This window comes from Schistocerca nitens, chromosome 2 (genome assembly GCF_023898315.1).
Source record: "Schistocerca nitens isolate TAMUIC-IGC-003100 chromosome 2, iqSchNite1.1, whole genome shotgun sequence".
NCBI classification, from domain to species: Eukaryota; Metazoa; Arthropoda; class Insecta; order Orthoptera; family Acrididae; genus Schistocerca; species Schistocerca nitens.
In genome coordinates, this window is record NC_064615.1 from 962,568,187 (window position 1) to 962,590,239 (window position 22,053).

Consider the following 22,053-nt stretch of genomic DNA (forward strand, 5'->3'; position numbering starts at 1 on the left):
TGTGTGAGTGTTTGTGTCCTTGTTGCAGGCCAGCAGTTCCTGGTGCAGGTGACGTCTGCACCACCACGCGCCAAGATCTGTATGGGCCCGGCACGCCTCCACGTACAGGAGAGGCGCTTCTGCCTCACTTCAGGTGTGCCTCCCAGGCTGCTTGGCTTCTGGGACATCAGCCAGCTCAGGTACACACAGAGCCATCACATTCCTTGATTCAATCTAACTATCTACTGACCTGACTGACTCTCACAGTTGCATGTCTACAAACTTGATTGACTTTTGCAGTTGCATTATCTCCTCTTGATCCATTTCTCTTTTATATATGTACTCAGTCACTCAATCACAGTCTTAATTTTCACTTGTTACATTGACAACATTGTCCCAGAAATAAATTAAAATAGTCCCAGACCCCTTTTCCAACCAATGTTTTTGGGAGGTTTCCTTTGGTAATCAGGTGAATGTCGGAACTGGAAGTCTCCTTCCAAATATTCCCAGTTGGGATTCCCCCTGCCCCACTCCCAGCCTGCTGGGACTTTGGCTGAAGAGAACCATCACTCTTTAATGGGCCAGTTCTCAAACCAACCACTCGGCTCAGTGGGGTAGAGATTAAAAAGTGTAACAACAACAAAAATTACCTGTACCAATATGTAAACATTATTCTCACTAAATGCAAACACGTAAATAACCCAAACTCAGCTTACCATCTGGAAACAAACAAAATGACTACAGTACAAATTATTCTATAGCCAGACACCAACTTACTAGAATGTGGCAATCAAAAGAAAAATAATGTCTTTAAAATGTCTGCACTTGAATACTACTTTTTACAGGAATTATTTCTGTGATGTTTACACTGCTTGGTGTCTGACATCACTAGAGATTCAATAGTTTGTCCAAGCACCACTGAACTGCACCTTTTTCAGCTTTGCTTATTTCCTCACAGTACATTGCATGAAAATTAATGTAAAAAAACAATTTATTAGCATTTGACCTTATCTGCCACTCCACTACATTTAAAGTGCTCAATGTAATCCAAAAACTAATTCTCTATGATGTATATGTTTTTGATGGTCAATCAGTATTCAAAATAAAATCAGTATGGAGCCACAATGAAACAAATATTCAAGTAAATGTCACCATAGATCCATGGGTTAGAATCCCATATAGCACATATTGAGAGTTTAGGCTGAGCTACTTTTGTCCCCATCTGCAGTGGCAGGGCAGCTATTGCTGCAGTCTCAAACTCAGGTGGTAGTCCCAACTACACCTTTTATTTACACATCCTCTTCTTTTGCTCCCACTGTCACAACATATAGCACTTCTTCTCATCAGTCACTGTATATCTTTGTTACTCTTCCTAAAACTCCTCTCCAAATACTTCCCTACACCTTGCCACTTACTAGTGGCCAATTCCTTCTACTCCATTGACGAATTTTATAATAAATACAAATGATGTATTGTATATATTCATACTATTAGTATTGTTATTTCAGCTTAAAAAAAATTGACATGTTCCACATCCACGAGGATCTCCTCAGCACGGATCTATGGAACAAAAAACTAATCTAATCTGCATATCTTTCCCTGCCAACATTTCCTTCTGCTGAAATGTCCTCATAACTGCTCCAGCAAGAGTAACAACCTGAAGAGCAACCATAGTAAAAGTAGTTGCACAATCCATCAACAAGCCATCCCAAGGGACTTTCACCATTTTCAGGTAACCTACAGCACCAACCACCAACATATCCTGCCTCCTCCCATCGCATAGCAACCTTCAATCCTACCGTCACCAATAAGCCTCCGAAACCAAATACAGATACCACTTTACATTCTACTGACTCTCTTTCATTTGTCCTATCCCGCACCAAAATACTTAGACCCCAAATGTTCTTCTTCTTCTTCTTCTTCTTCTTCTTCTTCTTCTTCTTCGATTTTTCCACCTAAAGGTTATTAATTTTCCCCTTAGACTTCATTATTCAAATCAAATTTAAACCCTCTTCCATCTACTGCTCAATCAATATATAATTCCCAAGACAAAGGAGGCTGTACCATTTTAGTTCTTCTTGGGTTCCACAATAACATCTTCTTGGGCCACCCATCATTGTTAATTCTTTTTACAAGCTCAGACTACTGAAGACTTTTCCTCATTTACTGAAGACTTGTACTTTACAATCTGCTCATTATGGATGATAAAACAAATAATCCCCCAAAAAAGATTTGGTTCTAATCAAATTCCCCTAACCATGATTTACCATCATCATCTTAACGTTGAACCCTCACAATCTCAAACCCAGTCCTCTTTTACCAAAAGTGCCTACTGTGTAATGATCACCTCACCACCCATTGTAAAAATCCATCCACCTGTCTCCACTGTAAAGCTCCACTTCCTAAAACAGTGCCCCAATCTTGTGCCCCCTCCCATATGCAACACCTTCTACCAATCCCATCACTCTTATTCCAACAACTGCACCAATTTGCCCCACTGATAACCAATCCATCCTAACAATTTTCTCTGCCAACCTTCCACTACACCACCTTCAAAATCACCATTATACAAAATATCAAACCTTTTCAACAAATTTCCCTCATAGCCTGATCCATATCATGCCTACATGTCCAAGCCACCTACTCCCACAATCCATTACAATATAATTTAACCTGCAAAACATCCTAGTCTAAACTTACTGGCTTAACTGTAGTACAGCATATTATTCTACAATATCCATTCTCTTCCAAGAAACAAACCATTATTTATGAACACCCTAAATGAAACCAACCTCTAACCCTATCACACCATTCAAACCTCCATTACTGAGCGAGGTGGTGCAGTGGGCTGCATTTGAATTCACTGGACTCGCATTCAGGAGGACGGCGGTTCAATCTCGCATCTGGTCATCCTGATTTAGGTTTTCTGTGATTTCCCTTAATCACTTCAAGCAAATGCCAGGATGGTTCCTATGAAAGGGCATAGCCGACTTCCTTCCCCATCCTTTCCTAATCCAATAATACCGATGACCTCGCAGTCTGGTCTCCTCCCCAAATCAACCCAACCCCAACTCCAAACCACCCAACATACCCTACTTCATAAGATAACTCATTTACCATTGCCTGAGGCAGATTTGCTACTGGCCACCGTAAGAACATGTTTGTTCACACATGACCTCTGAACTCAACATCTCAGTCTCACCCTCTTCTTAAAAACCTTCACCTGTGCTGCCATGTAGATTCAATCTAATCATTTTGTTTTGTATTACTTCCTCTTATTGATACTGATTTCAACATCTGAAACAGTTCCTAAGCTGAACTCCAGTGCCGGCATCTATTTATTGATATCTTCTAAAGTGATACAGTGCCCTTTCCACTTATCTCTCTCTCTCTCTCTCTCTCTTACACACACACACACACACACACACACACACACACACACACACACACACACACACACACACACACACACACACTCATCCTCAAAACTCCACACTCGATGTCCTACTATCAGCTAACCTCCTTGGTCCATCTATCCAGAAGTAACCCCTGCATCACAGTACCCGAAACCCGCACTCCCTATTCCAACCTGCATCCTAAAGTTGTCAAAGACTATTTCCACACTACTGGAATGCTGCAGGATGTAAATCAAATCAGTACCCATATTGGAAGCCACCCAATAACCTTCCAGTACCCTTATGATGTGTCTCTTGTTCCTTCCTTTCTACACCAGATTTTGTTAGATGCCATATCCTTCGATATCCCAACCAAACCTATGCATTGTAATCATCCCACTCCCCCTCTTTGAGCTCTATTCCTCCTCCAGGAATCTCATCAATTTTATCAGTCCTAAATATCACCAACAACAAATCCCGAGCAAATTAAAAACCTACTAAATGGTGATACATGCCAGGCGAGGCACTAAACATCCACCATACTTAACTCAACATTCCTTATAACTCCTCCAAGTACTGGAAACCTTTCCACTGGCTCACTGATAACAAATTTGCACCTTACTATGCTCTCCTCCACAACAACCACCCAGTACCTTATAACCTGATAAAGCTAATCATTTTGCATCCTATCTGTCTGATGTTTTCACAATTGCTAATGAACCTTTATTGTGACTACTCCCAATCCCCTACAGCCCATAAACATACAGATATCACTGCCTCATCCATTGCCCCCAGTCTCCAGTTCTTGGACAACATAACACTGACAGAACTGAGCATACCAGTCACAGCATGTGACATTAAAAAGTTCTCCAAAAGAAACACAACACTGCTCCTCATCATGACTATGTTACCTATAGACAACTAAAAGAATGCCCGATCTCCTTCCTAGCAATGCTTGCAACTCTTTACAACACTATTCTCTGCACAGTTCATTAACCAGAACTGTAGAAAACCTCCTGAACCCTGTTTGTCATAAAACCAAGAAATCCCCTTCCAAAACCACTTCCTACTGCCCCATCAGCCTCATCTCACAGTTAAACATGAGCAAGGTCATTAATACCATCTTATCTTGATGCAGTTACCTCAACCAGTACCTACCCCTACCTGTAATCCCATGTAGCTTCTATCCCAGTTTTTCTTCTAGTTACCAACTCCTTTGCTATTCCATCAGCTTAATAAGAATAAATCAACCATTTTTTTATCCCTTAATGTGGAATCACTAACACAAGTATCATGATAGACTAATTTGGGAATGCACTATCACATGGGCAGTAAAATTTCAATTTAAAAATCATTTCGTTTGTAATTGGAAATAAACTGATGCTTTCTGTCATGACTGGGCATCGTGTGAATGACACAATGAACAGCATTTATTTGGACTGATTCCAGCTACACTAGCAAAAACAAAATTCCACATATCTACCAAAATTCCAGACAAAATGCATCTGGCAGACCCTGGCAGTGACACCTGGTACTTAAATGAGTACAGGTAACAAGGGGATTCATCCAATTCCATAAGACTATATGCTTGAAGAAAGTAAGCATAAACTCATCTACAGGCCTTGGCAGGCCTATCAGTAGACTGACTGCCATGTAACTCTCTGCCTGTTGCATCATTGTATGCACTATTGAGAGGCGTGGGATCACCACATCACTCTCCTAGCTGTTGTCACTTTTGATGACCTGGAGCCACTACCACTCAGTTAAGTAGCTCCTCAATTGACATTATGAGGCTCCCAGCAAGGAAAATTCCCTGGAAGTACCAGAAACTGAACCTGGGTGCTCCGCACAGCAGTCATCTGTGCTGACCCCTCTGCTACAGAGGTGGACAAGTATGTTAGAAACTTGGGGAACATTTTAATTTACACAAAGAAATAAACAGTATTTTTTTTTCATAAGAACCATCTAATTTAGCAAGGTTACTTGCATGCAGAAGAAGGCATCGACATTTCTCCATGCACTACACAAACATAAATATGCTCTACAATTTAGACCTAAAAAATAAACTTTTGTAATCAGTTACACACATAACTATTTTGCTATTGTCATGTTATCCTAAAAGCACTTTACAGAAATGTCTGTGGCAGCTGCAGCTGATGTGTAACAGCTGCATAATATCTGTGATGTTCATCACACACACTGCTTTACAATTACATTTAGAATCAAAGTTTTCATTTACCCTTACGAATGTCCAATGGGCACTCCACATGAAATGTCCACACAATGGTCAGACTCATCCAATACTTTCTCAAGTATGTCTCGAGTTCCTGCATTCGTTGCTATTGCTATACTGCATCACATTTCACCAAAAGTTGTTGGGAGGTAAGGTGCATGCAGATGGAGTATTTTACAAAACTCTAGCAGTAAAAAAATCATGTACAGAGAGATCATGCAACCATTAAGCCACTGATGTAATGTGAAATCCGAATACCCCATATGATCAATCCATTGTTAAGGCATTGTATTGTTAAGAAATGCTCTTATATCTAAGTACTAGTGGGGTGGTGCTCTGTCGTGTTCAAAAATGAATTTTTTGTTGTTGTTGTTGTGGTCTTCAGTCCAAAGACTAGTTTGACACAGCTCTCCATGCTACTCTATCCTATGCAAACCTCTTCATCTCTGAGAAACTACTGCAACCTACATCCCTCTGAGTCTACTTACTGTATTCATCTTCTGGTCTCCCTCAATGATATTTACCACCAAAGCTTCACTCCAGTACTAAATTGGTGATCCCTTGATGCTTCAGAATGTATCCCATCTTCTCCCCACTTGTATTCAGCACCTCCCCATTAGTTATGTGATCCACCTATTAATCTTCAGTATTCTTCTGTAGCACCACATTTCAAAAGCTCTCTTCTTGTCTAAACTGTTTATCATCCATGGTTCACTTCCATACATGGCTACACTCCATACAAATACTTTCAGAAAGGATTTCCTGACCCTTAAATCTATACTTGAAGTTAACAAATTCCTCTCCTTCAGAAATGCTTTTCTTGCCATTGCCATTCTACATTTTATATCCTCCCTACATCAAACATCATTAGTTATTTTGCTTCCCAAATAGCAAAACAAATTTACTTCTTTACGTGTCACATTTCTACATCTACATGACTACTCTGCAATTCACATTTAAGTGCTTGGCAGAGGGTTCATCGAACCACAATCATACTATCTCTCTACCATTCCACTCCCGAACAGCGTGGGGGAAAAACAAACACCTAAACCTTTCTGTTCAAGCTCCGATTTCTCTTATTTTATTTTGATGATCATTCCTACCTATGTAGGTTGGGCTCAACAAAATATTTTCGCATTCAGAAGAGAAAGTTGGTGACTGAAATTTCGTAAATAGATCTCGCCGCGACGCAAAACGTCTTTGCTTTAATGACTTCCATCCCAACTCGCGTATCATATCTGCCACACTCTCTCCCCTATTACGTGATAATACAAAATGAGCTGCCCTTTTTTGCACCCTTTCAATGTCCTCCGTCAGTCCCACCTGGTAAGGATCCCACACCGTTCAGCAATATTCTAACAGAGGACGAACGAGTGAAGTGTAAGCTGTTTCTTTAGTGGACTTGTTGCATCTTCTAAGTTTCCTGCCAATGAAACGCAACCTTTGGCTCACCTTCCCCACAATATTATCTATGTGGTCTTTCCAACTGAAGTTGTTCGTAATTTTAACACCCAGGTACTTAGTTGGATTGACAGCCTTGAGAATTTTACTATTTATCGAGTAATAGAATTCCAACGGATTTCTTTTGGAACTCATGTGGATCACCTCACACTTTTCATTATTTAGCGTCAACTGCCACCTGCCACACCATACAGCAATATTTTCTAAATCGCTTTGCAACTGATACTGGTCTTCGGATGACCTTACTAGACAGTAAATTACAGCATCATCTGCGAACAACCTAAGAGAACTGCTCAGATTGTCACCCAGGTCATATATATAGATCAGGAATAGCAGAGGTCCCAGGATGCTTCCCTGGGGAACACCTGATATCACTTCAGTTTTACTCGATGATTTGGCATCTATTACTACGAACTGCGACCTTCCTGACAGGAAATCACGAATCCAGTCGCACAACTGAGACGATACCCCATAGGCCCGCAGCTTGATTAGAAGTTGCTTCTGGGGAACGGTGTCAAAAGCTTTCCGAAAATCTAGAAATACGGAATCAACTTGAGATCCCCTGCCGATAGCGGGAATTACTTCGTGTGAATAAAGAGCTAGCTGCGTTGCACAAGAATGATGTTTTCTGAAACCATGCTGATTACGTATCAATAGATCGTTCCCTTTGAGGTGATTCATAATGTTTGAATACAGTATATGCTCCAAAACCCTACTGCAAACCGACGTCAATGATATGGGTCTGTAGTTCGATGGATTACTCCTTCTACCGTTCTTAAACACTGGTGCAACCTGCGCAATTTTCCAATCTGTAGGTACAGATCTATCAGTGAGTGAGCGGTTGTATATGATTGCTAAGATGGGAGCTATTGTATCAGCGTAATCTGAAAGGAACCTAATTGGTATACAATCTGGACCTGAAGACTTGCCCTTATCAAGCGATTTGAGTTGTTTCGCAACTCCTAAGGTATCTCCTTTTAAGAAACTCATGCTAGCAGCTGTTTGTGTTTCAAATTCTGGAATATTCCATTCATCTTCCCTGGTGAAGGAATTTCGAAAAACTGCGTTCAATAACTCTGCTTTAGCGGCACAGTCGTCGGTAACAGTACCCTCGGCACTGTGCAGCGAAGGTATTGACTGTGTCTTGCCGCTTGTGTACTTTACATACGACCAGAATTTCTTCGGATTTTCTACCAAATTTTGAGACAATGTTTCGTTGTGGAACCTATTAAAGGCATCTCGCATTGAAGTCCGTGCCAAATTTCACACGTCTGTAAATTTTAGCCAATCTTCGGGATTTCGCGTTCTTCTGAACTTCGCATGCTTTTTCCGTTGCCTCTGCAACAGCGTTGGGACCTGTTTTGTGTACCACGGGGGATCAGTTCCATCTCTTACCAATTTATGAAGTATGAATCTTTCAATTGCTGTTGCTACTATATCTTTGAATTTGAGCCACATCTCATCTACATTTGCATAGCCAGTTCAGAAGGAATGGAGATTGTCTCTTAGGAAGGTTTCTAGTGACACTTTATCCACTTTTTTAAATAAAATTATTTTGCATTTGTTTCTGGTGGATTTGGAAGAAACGGTATTGAGCCTAGCTATAACAACCTTGTGATCACTAATCCCTGTATCAGTAATGATGTTCTCTATCAGCTCTGGATTGTTTGTGGCTAAGAGGTCAAGTGTGTTTTCACAACCATTTACAATTTCTAATCTAATTCCCTCAGCATCACCTGATTTAATTTGACTACATTCTATTATCATCATTTTACTTTTGTTGATGTTCATCTTTTATACTTCTTTCAAGATACCGTCCATTCCATTCCACTGCTCTTCGAAGTCCTTTGCTGTCTCTGACAGAATTAAAATGTCATCGGCAAACCTCAAATTTTTTATTTCTTCTCCATAGATTTCAATTCCCACTCCAATTTTTTCTTTTGTTTCCTCTACTGCTTGCTCAATATACAGGTTGAATAACATCGTGGATAGGCTACGACCCTGTCTCACTCCCTTGTCAACCACTGCTTCCCTTTTGTGCCTCTCTACTCTTATAACTGCCATCTGGTTTCTGTACCAATTGTAAATAGCCTTTTGCTCCCTGTATTTTATCCTACCACAATTAGAGTTTGAAAGTATTCCAGTCAACACTGTCAAAACTTTCTCAAAGTATATAAATGCTATAAATGTAGGGTCAGTATTGCCTCACAGGTTCCTACATTTCTCCAGAATCCAAATTGATCTTCCCCAAGGTTGGCTTCTACCAGTTTTTCCATTCTTCTGTGAAGGATTCATGTTAGTATTTTGCAGCTGTGACTTATTAAACTGATAGTTCAGAAATTTTCACACCTGTCAGCACGTGCTTTCTTTGGAATTCGAACTATTATATTTTTCTTAAAGTCTGAAGGTATTCCACTTGTTTCATACATCTTACTCACCAGATGGAAGAGTTTTGACATGGCTGGCTCTCCTAAGGCTATCAGTAGCTCTAATGGTATATTGACTACTCCCGGGGCCTCGTTTTGATTTAAGTCTTTCAGTGATTTATCAGATTATTCACACAGTACCATATCTCCCTTCTCATCTTTCTCTGCATCCTCCTCCATTTCCATAACATTACCTGCAAGTACATCTCTCTCGTATAGCCTCTCTATATACTCCTTCCACCTTTGTGCTTTTCCTTTTTTGCTTAGGACTGGTTTTCCATCTGAGTTCTTGATATTCATACAGGTGGTTCTCTTTTCTCCAAAGGTCTCTTTAATTTTCCTGTAGACAATATCTATCTTACACCTAGTGATATATGCTTCTACATCCTTACATTCATCCTCTAGCCATTCCTGCTTAGTCATTTTGCACTTCCTCTTGATCTCATCTTTTGCCTGCTTCATTTATTGCATTTTTATATTTTCTGCTTTCATCAATTAAAATCAGTATCAATTGTGATATCCAAGGATTTCCACCATCCCTTGTCTTTTTACCTACTTGATCTTCTGCTGACTCCACTATTTCATCTCTCAAAGGTACCCATTCTTCTTCTATTGTATTCCTTTCCCCTGTTCTTGTCAATCGTTCCCTAATGCTCACTCTGAAACCTTCTACCACCTCTGGTTCTTTCAGTTTATCCAAGTCCCATCTCCTTAAATTCCTGTCTTTTTATTGTTTCTTCCATTTTAATCTGCAGTTTTAATTTTTGATATGTTCTCACAAATATGGAAAAAGCTTGGTCTATAACAAATTCAAGCACACAATTCCAGTAGCCAAGCGAGCAAGCTAGCTGCACTAGGGAGTGACCTGCTAGCAACCATGTGAACTGTCAGCTTACACCTGGTGCCTAGTTAAACTCTGTAGTCATTTATGTAAGTTAAAATTTACCCCTAGTTTCTATCTTCACTTATGTAGAACATATTGTCTTGTGAAGCTGGATGAATATTTTGGAAACACCCTGCACTATTTTGAAGAAAAGAGTATTTGAAAATCTCTGGGGATGTACTGTAGGTTTGATCTTTTGGCCATTGTTCTCTGGATGTCAATATGATTGGCCTGCATGTGTGTGTGTGTGTGTGTTATGTACAGGCGGTACGGTGTAGTGGAAGGCCGATTCGTGTTCGAGGGTGGCTCCCGCTGTGGCAAGGGTGAGGGCGTGCACGTGTGTGTCACTGACCAGGCTGCAGACATCACTGCTGCCTTCCAGCAGGCTGCACAGGGCTCGCTGGCTTCCAGGAGGAGGGCCATGCTGCGGTCAGCACCTGGTGAGTACCAAAATTTATACAAGTAAAATCAGTCAGTGCACTGATGTGACAGAATGGCAGAAAGGAACTACAATGTTTGTACATCCCAATAACCACACCATGAATGAAGCGGTCTAATTTGTTGATGTATCAACACAGACTATCTGTGTCTTCAAGAAATGGTGTGCCATTCACAGCCACATAACATGCTGTAGTAACAATGGCCATAAAAATATGCTGACCGACACAGAGACACATGTCGTGTCTTGGCAGTGCCAATCCATTCGAAACCTAACAGGAATTGCTGCTATCAGTATATGAAAGTCCATCTCATCTAGTTGATCAGCAAACATTGTGAAGGGAACTGCACCCATTGGACATATCAACTCAGGAACATTACAAAAGACCATCACGAACAGTGGCACATTAAGGTATATTTCTTCTATGGACCAAACAACACAGAAAATGAGCAGTTGTTAACTGGAGGTATGTTTTGTGTTCTACCAAGTTGTGATTTTTGCCCATTTCCAAATGATGCAAGACATTGACAGGCCAGTAAGACACTGTGAATCCTGTGGACTTCCAGCACAACAACAGATTTGTTCAGTGGCCCGAACACACACGTTCCTAGTTTGACCAACATGCATCCTTATCACACTTCTACTGATACTCTATATCACCTGACCTTAATCCCATAAAAATCTCTCGTATCATTTGAAACATCAGATGAAATGTAGCATTCAGCATCCTCACAGTCTCATACACTATGTGACCAAAAGTACCAGACACCTGGCTGAAAGTGACTTACACATCCATGGCACCCTCATCAGTAACGCTGGAATTCAGTATGGTGTTGATCAACCCTTAGCCTCGATGACAGCTTCCACTCTCGCAGGCATACATTCAATTAGGTGCTGGAAGGTTTCTTGGTGAATGGCAGCGCATTCTTCACAGAGTGCTGCACTGAGGATTGGTATCGATATCAGTCAGTGAGGCCTGGCACGAAGTCAGTGTTCCAAAATATCCCAAAGGTGTTCTATAGGTTTCAGGTCAGGATTATGGGCAGACCAGTCCATTACAGGGATGTTATTGTCATGTAACCACTCCACCACTCCACCACAGGCCATGCATTATGAACAGGTGTTTGATCATGTTGCAAGATGCTATTGCCATCCTCAGATTGCTCTTCAACTGTGGGAAGCAAGAAGGTGCTTAAAACATCAATGTAGGCCTGTGCTGTGATAGTGCCACTCAAAACAACAAGGGGTGCAAGCCCCCTCCATGAGAAACACGACCACACTGTAACACCACCACCTCCAAATTTTGGTGTTGGCACTACATACGCTGGCAGATGATGTTCACTGGGCATTCACCATACCCACACCCTGCCATCAGATTGCCACATCATGTACCATGATTTGTCACTCCACACAGTGTTTTTCCACTGTTCAATCGTCCTATGTTTATGCTCCTTACACCAAACGAGGCGTCGTTTGGCATTTATCGGTGTGATGTCTTGGCCATAGTACTTGCAGTTTGGAATTCCTGTGCAATGGTCTGGATAGATGTCTGCCTATTACACATTACGACCCTCTTCAACTGTCAGTGGTCTCTGACAGTCAACAGATGAAGTAGGCCTGTACACTTTTGTGCTGTATGTGTCCCTTCACATTTCCACTTCACTATCACATCAGAAACAGTGGACCTAGGGATGTTTAGGAGGGTGGAAATTTCACATAAAGACATATGACACAAGTGACACTGAATCACCTGACCATGTTCGAAGTACGTGAGTTCCGCAGAGTGCCCCATTCTGCTCTCTCACGATGTCTAATGACTACTGATGTCATTGATATGGAGTACCTGGCAGTAGATGGCAGCACAGTGCACCTAATATGAAAAACATATATTTTGGGGGGTGTCCGAATACTTTTGATCACATACTGTATATCTGTAGGATCATATTATCAATGAGTGGCTTCAGCTGTATATAGCATACCTGAAGAAACTTTTGAATACTCTTCCTCACTAAACTGAGGCCGTTATCAAGGCTAAAGGCAGTTTTACATAGTATTAATATGATGTTTCCTGAAGGTGACTGACTTCTGTCAAATTACATTCTCTCTCACTAACTGTCCAGGCTACGTAACAATAAAAAACACCCCTTCCTACATTTTTCACTTAATAGCAGGCCTGCCCCAGGGATCTCTCCTGTCACCAACCCTTTTATCTGCTATACACAGTTGATGATCCTATACCCTTCCCTCCCACATACCTCCTGTAATATGCTGACCACACTGCTTTCCTTGTTGTCCATCTGATGCCTTATAAAACTTCACAATTGTCTGCAAGCAGATAAATCAATTTGAATTTCAGTTCCGTCATATCACATGAAACTCCTTTTTACATTGCACATGTAAAATGCTTGGCTTCATCTGGTTAAGTTTTCATTCTTACATTACTGCTAGAGTTTCATTTCACTGGAGCTAAAGCTGATATGCAACTCATTTCACCAAAGTACGAGGCTTGTAAGTGGTAGATGCATTAGCTGACAGATTAGAAGAGGTGTGGACTAATTCCCTGGCATCCACATTCTTCAGAAGAAAACACACAAGACCTTTATTTTTTGGGGCATTTGAAAGCTCTTGCATATTGAACTTCAGTGAATGATAGAGTGTGTCTTGATGTCAAGGTTATGGAAGGATACAAAACCATATGCAGTTCTCCAGTAATAAATCAGGACATCTGGAATTCAACAAAATGGCAAGTTGATGCATCTATCAGTGCTAGCAGGGAACATTTTGGACATTTCACACAAAAAATAATGTTGTGTAAATTATATTCTTATGTCTTTCCCATGGTTAATTAACTATGGAGAGTTGTAGAAAATGACTTATAACATGGAAATAAGACGTTTCTGGCTCCATGTCTCTGTAACATATTTCCTTTTTGTACGAGCAAGGAATGTGTCCTGGAAGTTTGCTCCTACCTTTTAGTTAAAGTCAGAGGTTCTTCCCCTCCCTTTCACATGGTGTGAGAGATTCCATGGCTGAATGAACAGCATGAATTAATTGTCTTTCCACTCTTAAGTATTATTTTCCTAAGGGACATTATTAACAGCTTAATAATGGTGCCAATGGGCACCAACTTCCTCATTCACCACACAGCCAAAGTAGGAACAGCTTAAGAAAGCCATAGAGTCTAAATGTGCTTGATGGAAGTGTTATACATGTTCAATATACACACAGAACAATCCAGGTGACCAGCCTCAGAGTATACTTCAATCTAGTGGTTGGCCAATATGTGACACTATGAAGTGTCATATCTGGATAAAATAATGCCAAAAGCAAATGTTCAACTACATAAAGGACTTCAGAATGTAGACTGGAGCACACACCACTGCATTCACGCCCAATGCTTAGGTCAGACATAGTCTATGTGTTTGAAGGATGCGCAGGGGGAGTGTGAAGATCCAAGTGTCTAGCAAAGGCATTGTTCTAACACACAGATCATATATGTGCCGTTCTGCTTCCATTGATGGCAGGATGTACCTTTCTATAACAAAATACAATTTTTTTCATTTTTTCTTTCAGCTGTATTTATTGGTATAATTTCATATACTAGCAATTTTGAAGCTAGATAGCTTCGTGCACCTTGATAGGACGCACAAATCAGTCTACATCTACAAATATATGTTGTCCCATACAAATCTGGGGTATACGTATCTGATATGCACATATCAACTTTATTTAAAAAATGATATAACCAAAAACCTGCTGGACAACTCTCAGAAAAACTGCTTACACTGGGGTGATGTGATACGTTAACTGAGCTTAGGGGTCTCATTTGATTCACGATTCATGTCAAGGTGCTTCAAAATAAGGCTATCTATCTTAAAAAAATCAATAGCATATAAAACTAACGCCAATAAGTAGAACTAAAGTATAACAGTCGTTTATCAGCATTCAGCACCTGATATCTGTGTATCTACCACCAACATGGAAGAAAGAAAAGTGCTATGTTTTCTCTCCATCTCATGTGGGAATAGCTGACTCTAAACTATATACAATCTCCTATTGAAAACTCTGCAACAGTATGCCAGTGACATTGCCATCCCAGCCCTCTGTTCTACTCTCGAGAAATCGTACTGATATCTTAAGCTCCATCTCTACCATTTCCCCTCCTGATGCAAACAGTGGTTCCTCAAGACATTCAAAACCTAGTCAATAAATATAGGACCTGCAGTCTCCATCTCCTTTACTTCTTCCTAACCATTTACGACTGTTCTGTTTAGTGTAATAACACACTAAAATATCTCTAACTACCTTGTGCCTGTAAACTAACAGAGAAACCCCATCTACTAACTATCCAAATGAACTAGAGCATTGGATCCCTCCAACATCCCCCGCACTTAGAAAGACTTGGCCCATCCCATCCTTTTCTTTGTCAGTGTAGTCTGGATTTCTATTCATGAGTTGCTATAGTAACACTATATTTAGGTAACAAAATAAAATGAAGTGACAGTGTTTGTAGCTTTGTAAACTGTGATAGTGAACAAAATAAGGGTTTGACACATGCATGCACCCACCAACCAACCCCCCCCCCCCCCCCCACACACACACACACTGATAAAAACAACTTTCGCCTCAAGACTGTTATGCTATTGTCACTTTATAACAAAGTTAATCACAACTTAATATACAGCCAAGAAATGACAATGTACACCCTTAAATGCTATCAGTGCTGTGTCTGCATGGCTCAGTATTATTTCAGTCTTCAGCTCAGGCTGGTTTGGCACCATAGTTCAGATCAGTTTGTCAGTTCTTTCAAATTTGTTGGCTGGAATCATTAAATGAATCACAAATGCAAAGCAAACATGTTTGATTTAATAACGTTAAAAACTGAGGACTAATCCACATGATTTTTACTTTACAAAAGATACATACTGAAACTAAACTTACAACAATCAATGAAATAATGAGATATTCATTCTCAGCTTTGCATGCGGTGTGACAAACATTTTAAAACCCAACTTTTGCCGGCCCTGGTGGCTGAGCGGTTCTAGGCATTACAGTCTGGAAGTGCACGACCGCTATGGTCGCAGGTTCGAATCCTGCCTCGGGCATGGATGTATGTGATGTCCTTAGGTTAGTTAGGTTTAAGTAGTTCTAAGTTCTAGGGGACTGATGACCTCAGAAGTTAAGTCCCATAGTGCTCAGAGCCATTTGAACCAAACCCAACTTTTTGTAATTACAGTGAAAAAAAGCACCTAGCAAAATAAGGTAAAAATATTTTTCATAAATATTACATATCCCTTTAATGATGGCAGAAAAAAGAGAACAGCATTTCAAATTGTTATCTTTACTCCTTAAATTATTTAGTGCAACAGTAAACTGGACAACAGCACTCAAACTATAACAATATTTATAATGTACATTACATGTAACACTACCAGCACAAAATAACTGATAGTGTTGAGTGAGATAAAATAATAGACAAAAACCTACTCATAATGTGCTAAAACATGTTGGTAAAACAAAGTCTCTTGCATAATGTGGAAATTCTCTCTAATTTTTCTTTGTAAGCACTGAAGGTAATAAGAGCTGCTTCTTTTGTATTTATCAACCCAAGGATTGGTTTGCTACAGTTAAACTGGCAGCATACCTGCACCCTTATGGATTTCCAATTTCTTCTTCATTTCCCCATAAGTCTTACATCCCTTATCTTCCATAATCTGGACTATATATCTTAGTTGTTGTCTTCTTTTATGCCTCTTTCCATTCACATCCCCTCTATTATTGTGTTCCGAAGTTACCTATGTCTCATTAAATGGCCAGTAAGTTATACTTTTCTTTGGACAATTGATTTCCACTGACTTGTCTTCTCACCCACTTTATTAAGGACCTCTTTGCTTGTAGCCATGTCTGTCCACTTTATTTAGAGCCTGCACATGCAACATCACACCTCAAAAGAATTACATTTCTTCTCTACATCAGAACCAAGAGTTGATGTTTCTCAACCACAGCAAGCCACATTTCAAACACAGGCTGTGAGAAATCCTTTCCTAATTTCAAGACTGGGGCTTTTTTAAAGATCAGTTCTTCCCATTGTAGTTAAAGGCAGTTTTTGCTGAAGCAATTCTAGTTCTAACCTCTGATTTGTTCCATCCATCCCTATTGTTATTACTTACTAAATAAAGAAACAAGTCAACTTGCTCATTATCTATGTAAAATGCGGCCCGCCACGAATTCCTCTCCTGTGCCAACCTCTTCATTTCAGAGTAGCACTTGCAACCTACATCTGCTATTATTTGCTGAAGGTATTCCAGTCTTTGTCTTCCTCTAGTTTTTTGCAACCAACAGCTTCCTCTAGTACTGTGAAAGTCACTCCCTGATGTCTTAACAGATATCCTGTTCCTTCTCCTTGTCAGTGTCTCCACATATTACTTTCCCCTCCAGTTCTGTGCAGAACCTCCTCATTCCTTACCTTATCAGTCCAACTAATTTTCAACATTCATCTGTGGCACCACATCTGAAATCTTTCGATTCTCTTCTGTTCCAGTTTTCCCACAGCCCCTGTTTCACTATCATACAGTGCTGTGCTCAAAACATACAGTCTCAGAAATTTCTTCCTCAAATTAAGGCATATGTTTGGTACTAGAAGACTTCTCTTGGCCAGGAATGTCCTTTTCGCCAGTGCTATTCTACTTTTGATGGCTTCCTTGCTCTGTCTGTCACTGGTTATTTTGCTACCTAGGTACTACTACCCTTAACTGCATCTGCTTCATGACCATCAATCCTGATGTTAAGTTTCCCGCTGTTCTCATTTCTGCTACATCTCATTACTTTCATCTTTCTTTGATTTACTCTCATTCCCGCTGTTCTCATTTCTGATACATCTCATTACTTTCATCTTTCTTTGATTTACTCTCATTCAATATTGTGTACCCCTTAGGCTGTTTATTCCATTCAGCAGATCATGTAATACTTCTTTAGTTTCACTCAGGATAGCAATTTCATCAGCTAATCATATCATTGATGTACTTTCACCTTGAATTTTAATTCCACTCCTGGACATTTCTTTTATTTCCATCATTGCTTGTTTCATGAACAGATTGAACAGCAGGGGCAAAGGGCTACATCCTTGTCTTACACCCTTTTTAATCCAAGCTCTTTGATCTTGGTCATCCACTACTATTATTCCCTATTGGCTCTTTTACCTCATTCCTCCCTGCAGCTTACCCCTATTTTTCTCAGAATATTGCACTATTTTACATTGTCAAAAGCTTTTTCCAGGTTGACAAATCCTATGAACGTGTCTTGATTTTTCTTTAGTCTTGCATCCATTATTAACTGCAATGTCAGAATTGCCTCTCTGGTGCCTTCACCTTTCCTAAAGCCAAACTGATCGTCACCTAACATGCTCTCAATTTTCTTTTCTTCTGTATATTATTCTTCTAAACAACTTTGATGCATGAGATGTTAAGCTGATTGTACGATAATTCTCTCACTTGTCAGCTTTTGCAGTCTTCAGAATTGTGTGGACGATATTTTTCCGAAAGTCAGATGGTATGTTACCAGACACACATATACACACCAACATGAATAGTCTTCTTGTTGCCACTTCCTCCAATGATTTTAGAAAGTCTGATGGAATGTTTTTTATCCCTTCTGCCTTATTTAATCTGAAGACCTTCAAAGCTCTCTTAAATTGTGATTTTAATACTGGATTACCTATCTCCACTAAATCGACTCCTGTTTCTTCTTCTATCACATCAGACAAATCTTCCCACTCATAGATTCCTCTTTCCACCTATCTGCTCTCTCCTCTGCATTTAACAGTGGAATTCCCATGCACTCAAAAATGTTACCACCCTTGCATTTAATTTCACCAAAGGTTATTTTGACTTTCCTATATGCTGAGTCAGTCCTTCCTTTGTTTAGGAATTATTTATTTTTGTGTGACATTATTCCCTTTGTTTAATAAAAATGGTATCAATATCTTCTACATTTTCAGCTAAGACAGCTATATCATGGGCATATCTTATCATATCTATTCTTTGATTGTATATTAATATACCTGCCTGTAAGTCTTCTCTGTCTCTTTATGCTGAGTCAGTCCTTCCTTTGTTTAGGGATTATTTATTTTTGTGTTACATTCTTCCCTCTGTTTAATAAAAATGGTATCAAGATCTTCTACATTTTCAGCTAAGACAGCTATATCATGGGCATATCTTATCATATCTATTCTTTGATTGTGTATTAATATACCTGCCTGTAAGTCTTCTCTGTCTCTTTAAAGTGCTTCTTCTACATCAGGCTTAAACACAATGAGTGATAATACACAACTTTGTTTGTCACCATTTTGTATCTGCACTTATTCATGGTCTATCCCTCCATCAATGACAGCTATCTCATTTTTGTAAATGTTTCATATTATACTTCAGCCTTTATAGTCTATTCCTAATTTTTTCCAGACTTCAAACATTTTGTAACATTTGTCATTATTGAAGGCTTTTTCTGTCTGTGGAAGCTTTGTATGTTGTTAGATTCAATTCCAATCATTACTCTACAGCTAATTTTAGCACTAGTATTGCTCCTATGGTTCCCCTGTTTTACCAAAATCCAAACTGATCATCCAAAAGTGTAGATCTCTGAGAAATCCAAAACTAAGAACCTGTTAAAAATTGCTGGATTATCTAACCTGACTAACATTAACTAGATATGGCCTTTCTGTTCTAAAAGAAAAAATGTAATGCTAATATAACAAAGGCATGAGTTGATACACATGGAGAAAGTCAGCTGAAGTACCTCACTGAGATGTATAACATAGATATTCTCTTTGGCAGCCACTGATAGTCCTCGACGTCGCATCCGTAACCAACAACCTGTGGAGACAGATTCACCTCAGCCCTCTACAGCGCATCCCCACTCAATCCACAGAGATATTCCTGGAGAACAATTGCTGTGCAGTTGTAGGTAAGCAACAGTCTCTATCTATATAATATGCAGTTCTCCACATGCTTCATACAACATAAATAACATAACAGAAAAGACATGTAGGTTAACTGAGGAAAAAGATCTGAAAGATTAAAGAAACACAGATATTAAATACTGGATAAAAGTAATAAAATAAATAATTAAATAAAATAGAGGATTGCTTCTTGCATTTTCTTAATTTCATTTTCTTTATTGCTCCCCTTTTCCAATCTTGTGACTGGCCAATACAATTTCCTCTCCTTTGGCAATCTCTTCATCTCGGAGCAGCAATTACACCCAACATTGTCAATTATTTGGTGTGCATATTTCAGTCTCTTTCTTCCCCTAGAATTTTTTCTCTCTATGGTTTCATCTAGTACCAAGGAAGTTAACCCATAATGTGCTATCACATGTCCTATCATCTTCTCCCTTCTTCTGTTGTGTGTTTTCCACTTATTCCATCTTCCTGCAACACCACATCTCAAATGTGAGAAGGGGATGAGGACACAGAGAGGAAGGGCACAGGAGATGGAGAGAGAGAGAGGAGTGAGGAAGGGATGGGAAGGGAGGGGTGGACAGAGAGAGAGGGGCAGGAGGAGGTGGTCGGGGGGGGGGGGGGGGGGAAAGAGCAGGAGATGGACAGAAGAGGGCAAGGGAAGGGGAGATGCAGCAAGCAGGTGGAAGGTGTAGTTGGTTAGTGTAAAAGGAAAAGGGGGAGGAGCAGATGAACAGAGAGGGGAGAAGCATATGGATGGAGGGAGCTGGAGGAAGATACAAACAGAGAAAGGAGACAGAGGAGATGGACAAAGAGAAGAGGTAGGTGGAGATGAAGTGATAGAGAGAGGGGAAGGGGGAAATAGAAAGAAAGACAGAAAGGGGAAGAGGTGGACACAGAGAGGGAGAAGTAGGTGGTGAGTGCAATGTTTGCACTGGACGCATACAAAGGCAAAACCATTGGGAAAAGCTAGTAAATGAATAAGATGGTGCATAGAGATATGGTGGTTTACCGTTATCTACATATAGTTTTATTAAGTTTTCGTCTTTGTATTGTAAGAGTCTGGGTAACCACGCACCTTTTTTTTACCTACAACAATAAAAATACTGAGTTGGTGTCTCTAGAACAGTTGGACAAGCCTTCTGTATGATCAGACTTCAGAAATATCGTATGTATCAAGACTCTTCCTTTTATTTTTGTACCAGTATGCAAAATTTTAAATGCCCCTTGTAACTTACTCTTAAAAACCTAATTTTGTGGTGTCATAATGAAAAGTATTTTATGTACATACTAGTTACAAACTGTAATAACAAAAGATAGTGCATCTAGTATGCATGGCCTAATCCTTATTTTCTTTATTCACAGCAAAACTGGTGAAGACAGCAATTCTCAGTTTTGGACAGCATCTGAAATCACAGCTACAGAAAGATGCACTGAACAACCTCTAGACAATATCGGTGGTCATCAGTTTGCTGCCTCTCCTAAGGATATTATGACCTGCAGGCATAGTTATCATCGACAGAACTGTAAAATATTTCAGCAACATGTAACTGTACATTCTAGATCTGATGGAGTTAGTTGCTCAAAAACAGCTGTGCAGGAACATTTACAGAACAATTCCATTCCTGAGACACAAAGCATTTTGTTTAATCCAGATTCCAACAGGCATGTCATGGCAGGGGCACAGTTGTGTCACTGTTGTGCTGGTACAAACATCTGTCATCTGACAGACAATGAAACATCCGGCACTGAGTGCAAGCCATTCCACCTTGCCACTCACAGTTCACTGGAGAAAATTATGCAGCACAGCCCATTCAAAAGACTCTACCCTATACACCAGCAACAAGTCTGCACAGTGACATCTCAACAAGATCCATTGCTAATGTCAAAATCCTATCCAACAGGTGACAATACATCTGTACTGCCAACATTCAACACAGCTCAGGGGACAGCCACATGTAATTTATGTCTAAATCGCTGGCACTGTTCATCCCAAACAATTCGTGCTCATAATTCTTCATCACAGAATTCAGCTTCATCAAATTTCTCTAACAGGAATAAATTAACTGAAAATTCTGTACCAGTGAGTTTGGGAGCACATGTCCAAAAACTGACACTACAACAAGTCAGCTATAAATGTAGAAACAATACTGAATTTATTAAACAGGATAGCTGTATACCAAATACAGTAACAGATGGAGCTTCAGATCACAATTATGACATTCCCAGTACATTTACTGAAAACATTTGCTCTGAGGTAAGGCATTAATCTATGTGTTATATT

General features: G+C 39.9%; 1 protein-coding gene across 1 annotated transcript in view; it reads left to right on the top strand.

Moving 5' to 3' along the window:
- Positions 1-22,053, top strand: part of LOC126234740 (uncharacterized) — a 342,861-nt gene that overhangs the window by 264,959 nt on the left and 55,849 nt on the right. Inside the window, exons 5-8 of the mRNA XM_049943486.1 lie at positions 29-179; positions 10,642-10,817; positions 19,645-19,774; positions 21,135-22,026. Of these exons, the coding sequence (XP_049799443.1) occupies positions 29-179; positions 10,642-10,817; positions 19,645-19,774; positions 21,135-22,026 (1,349 nt within the window). The remainder of the gene's footprint in view (positions 1-28; positions 180-10,641; positions 10,818-19,644; positions 19,775-21,134; positions 22,027-22,053) is intronic.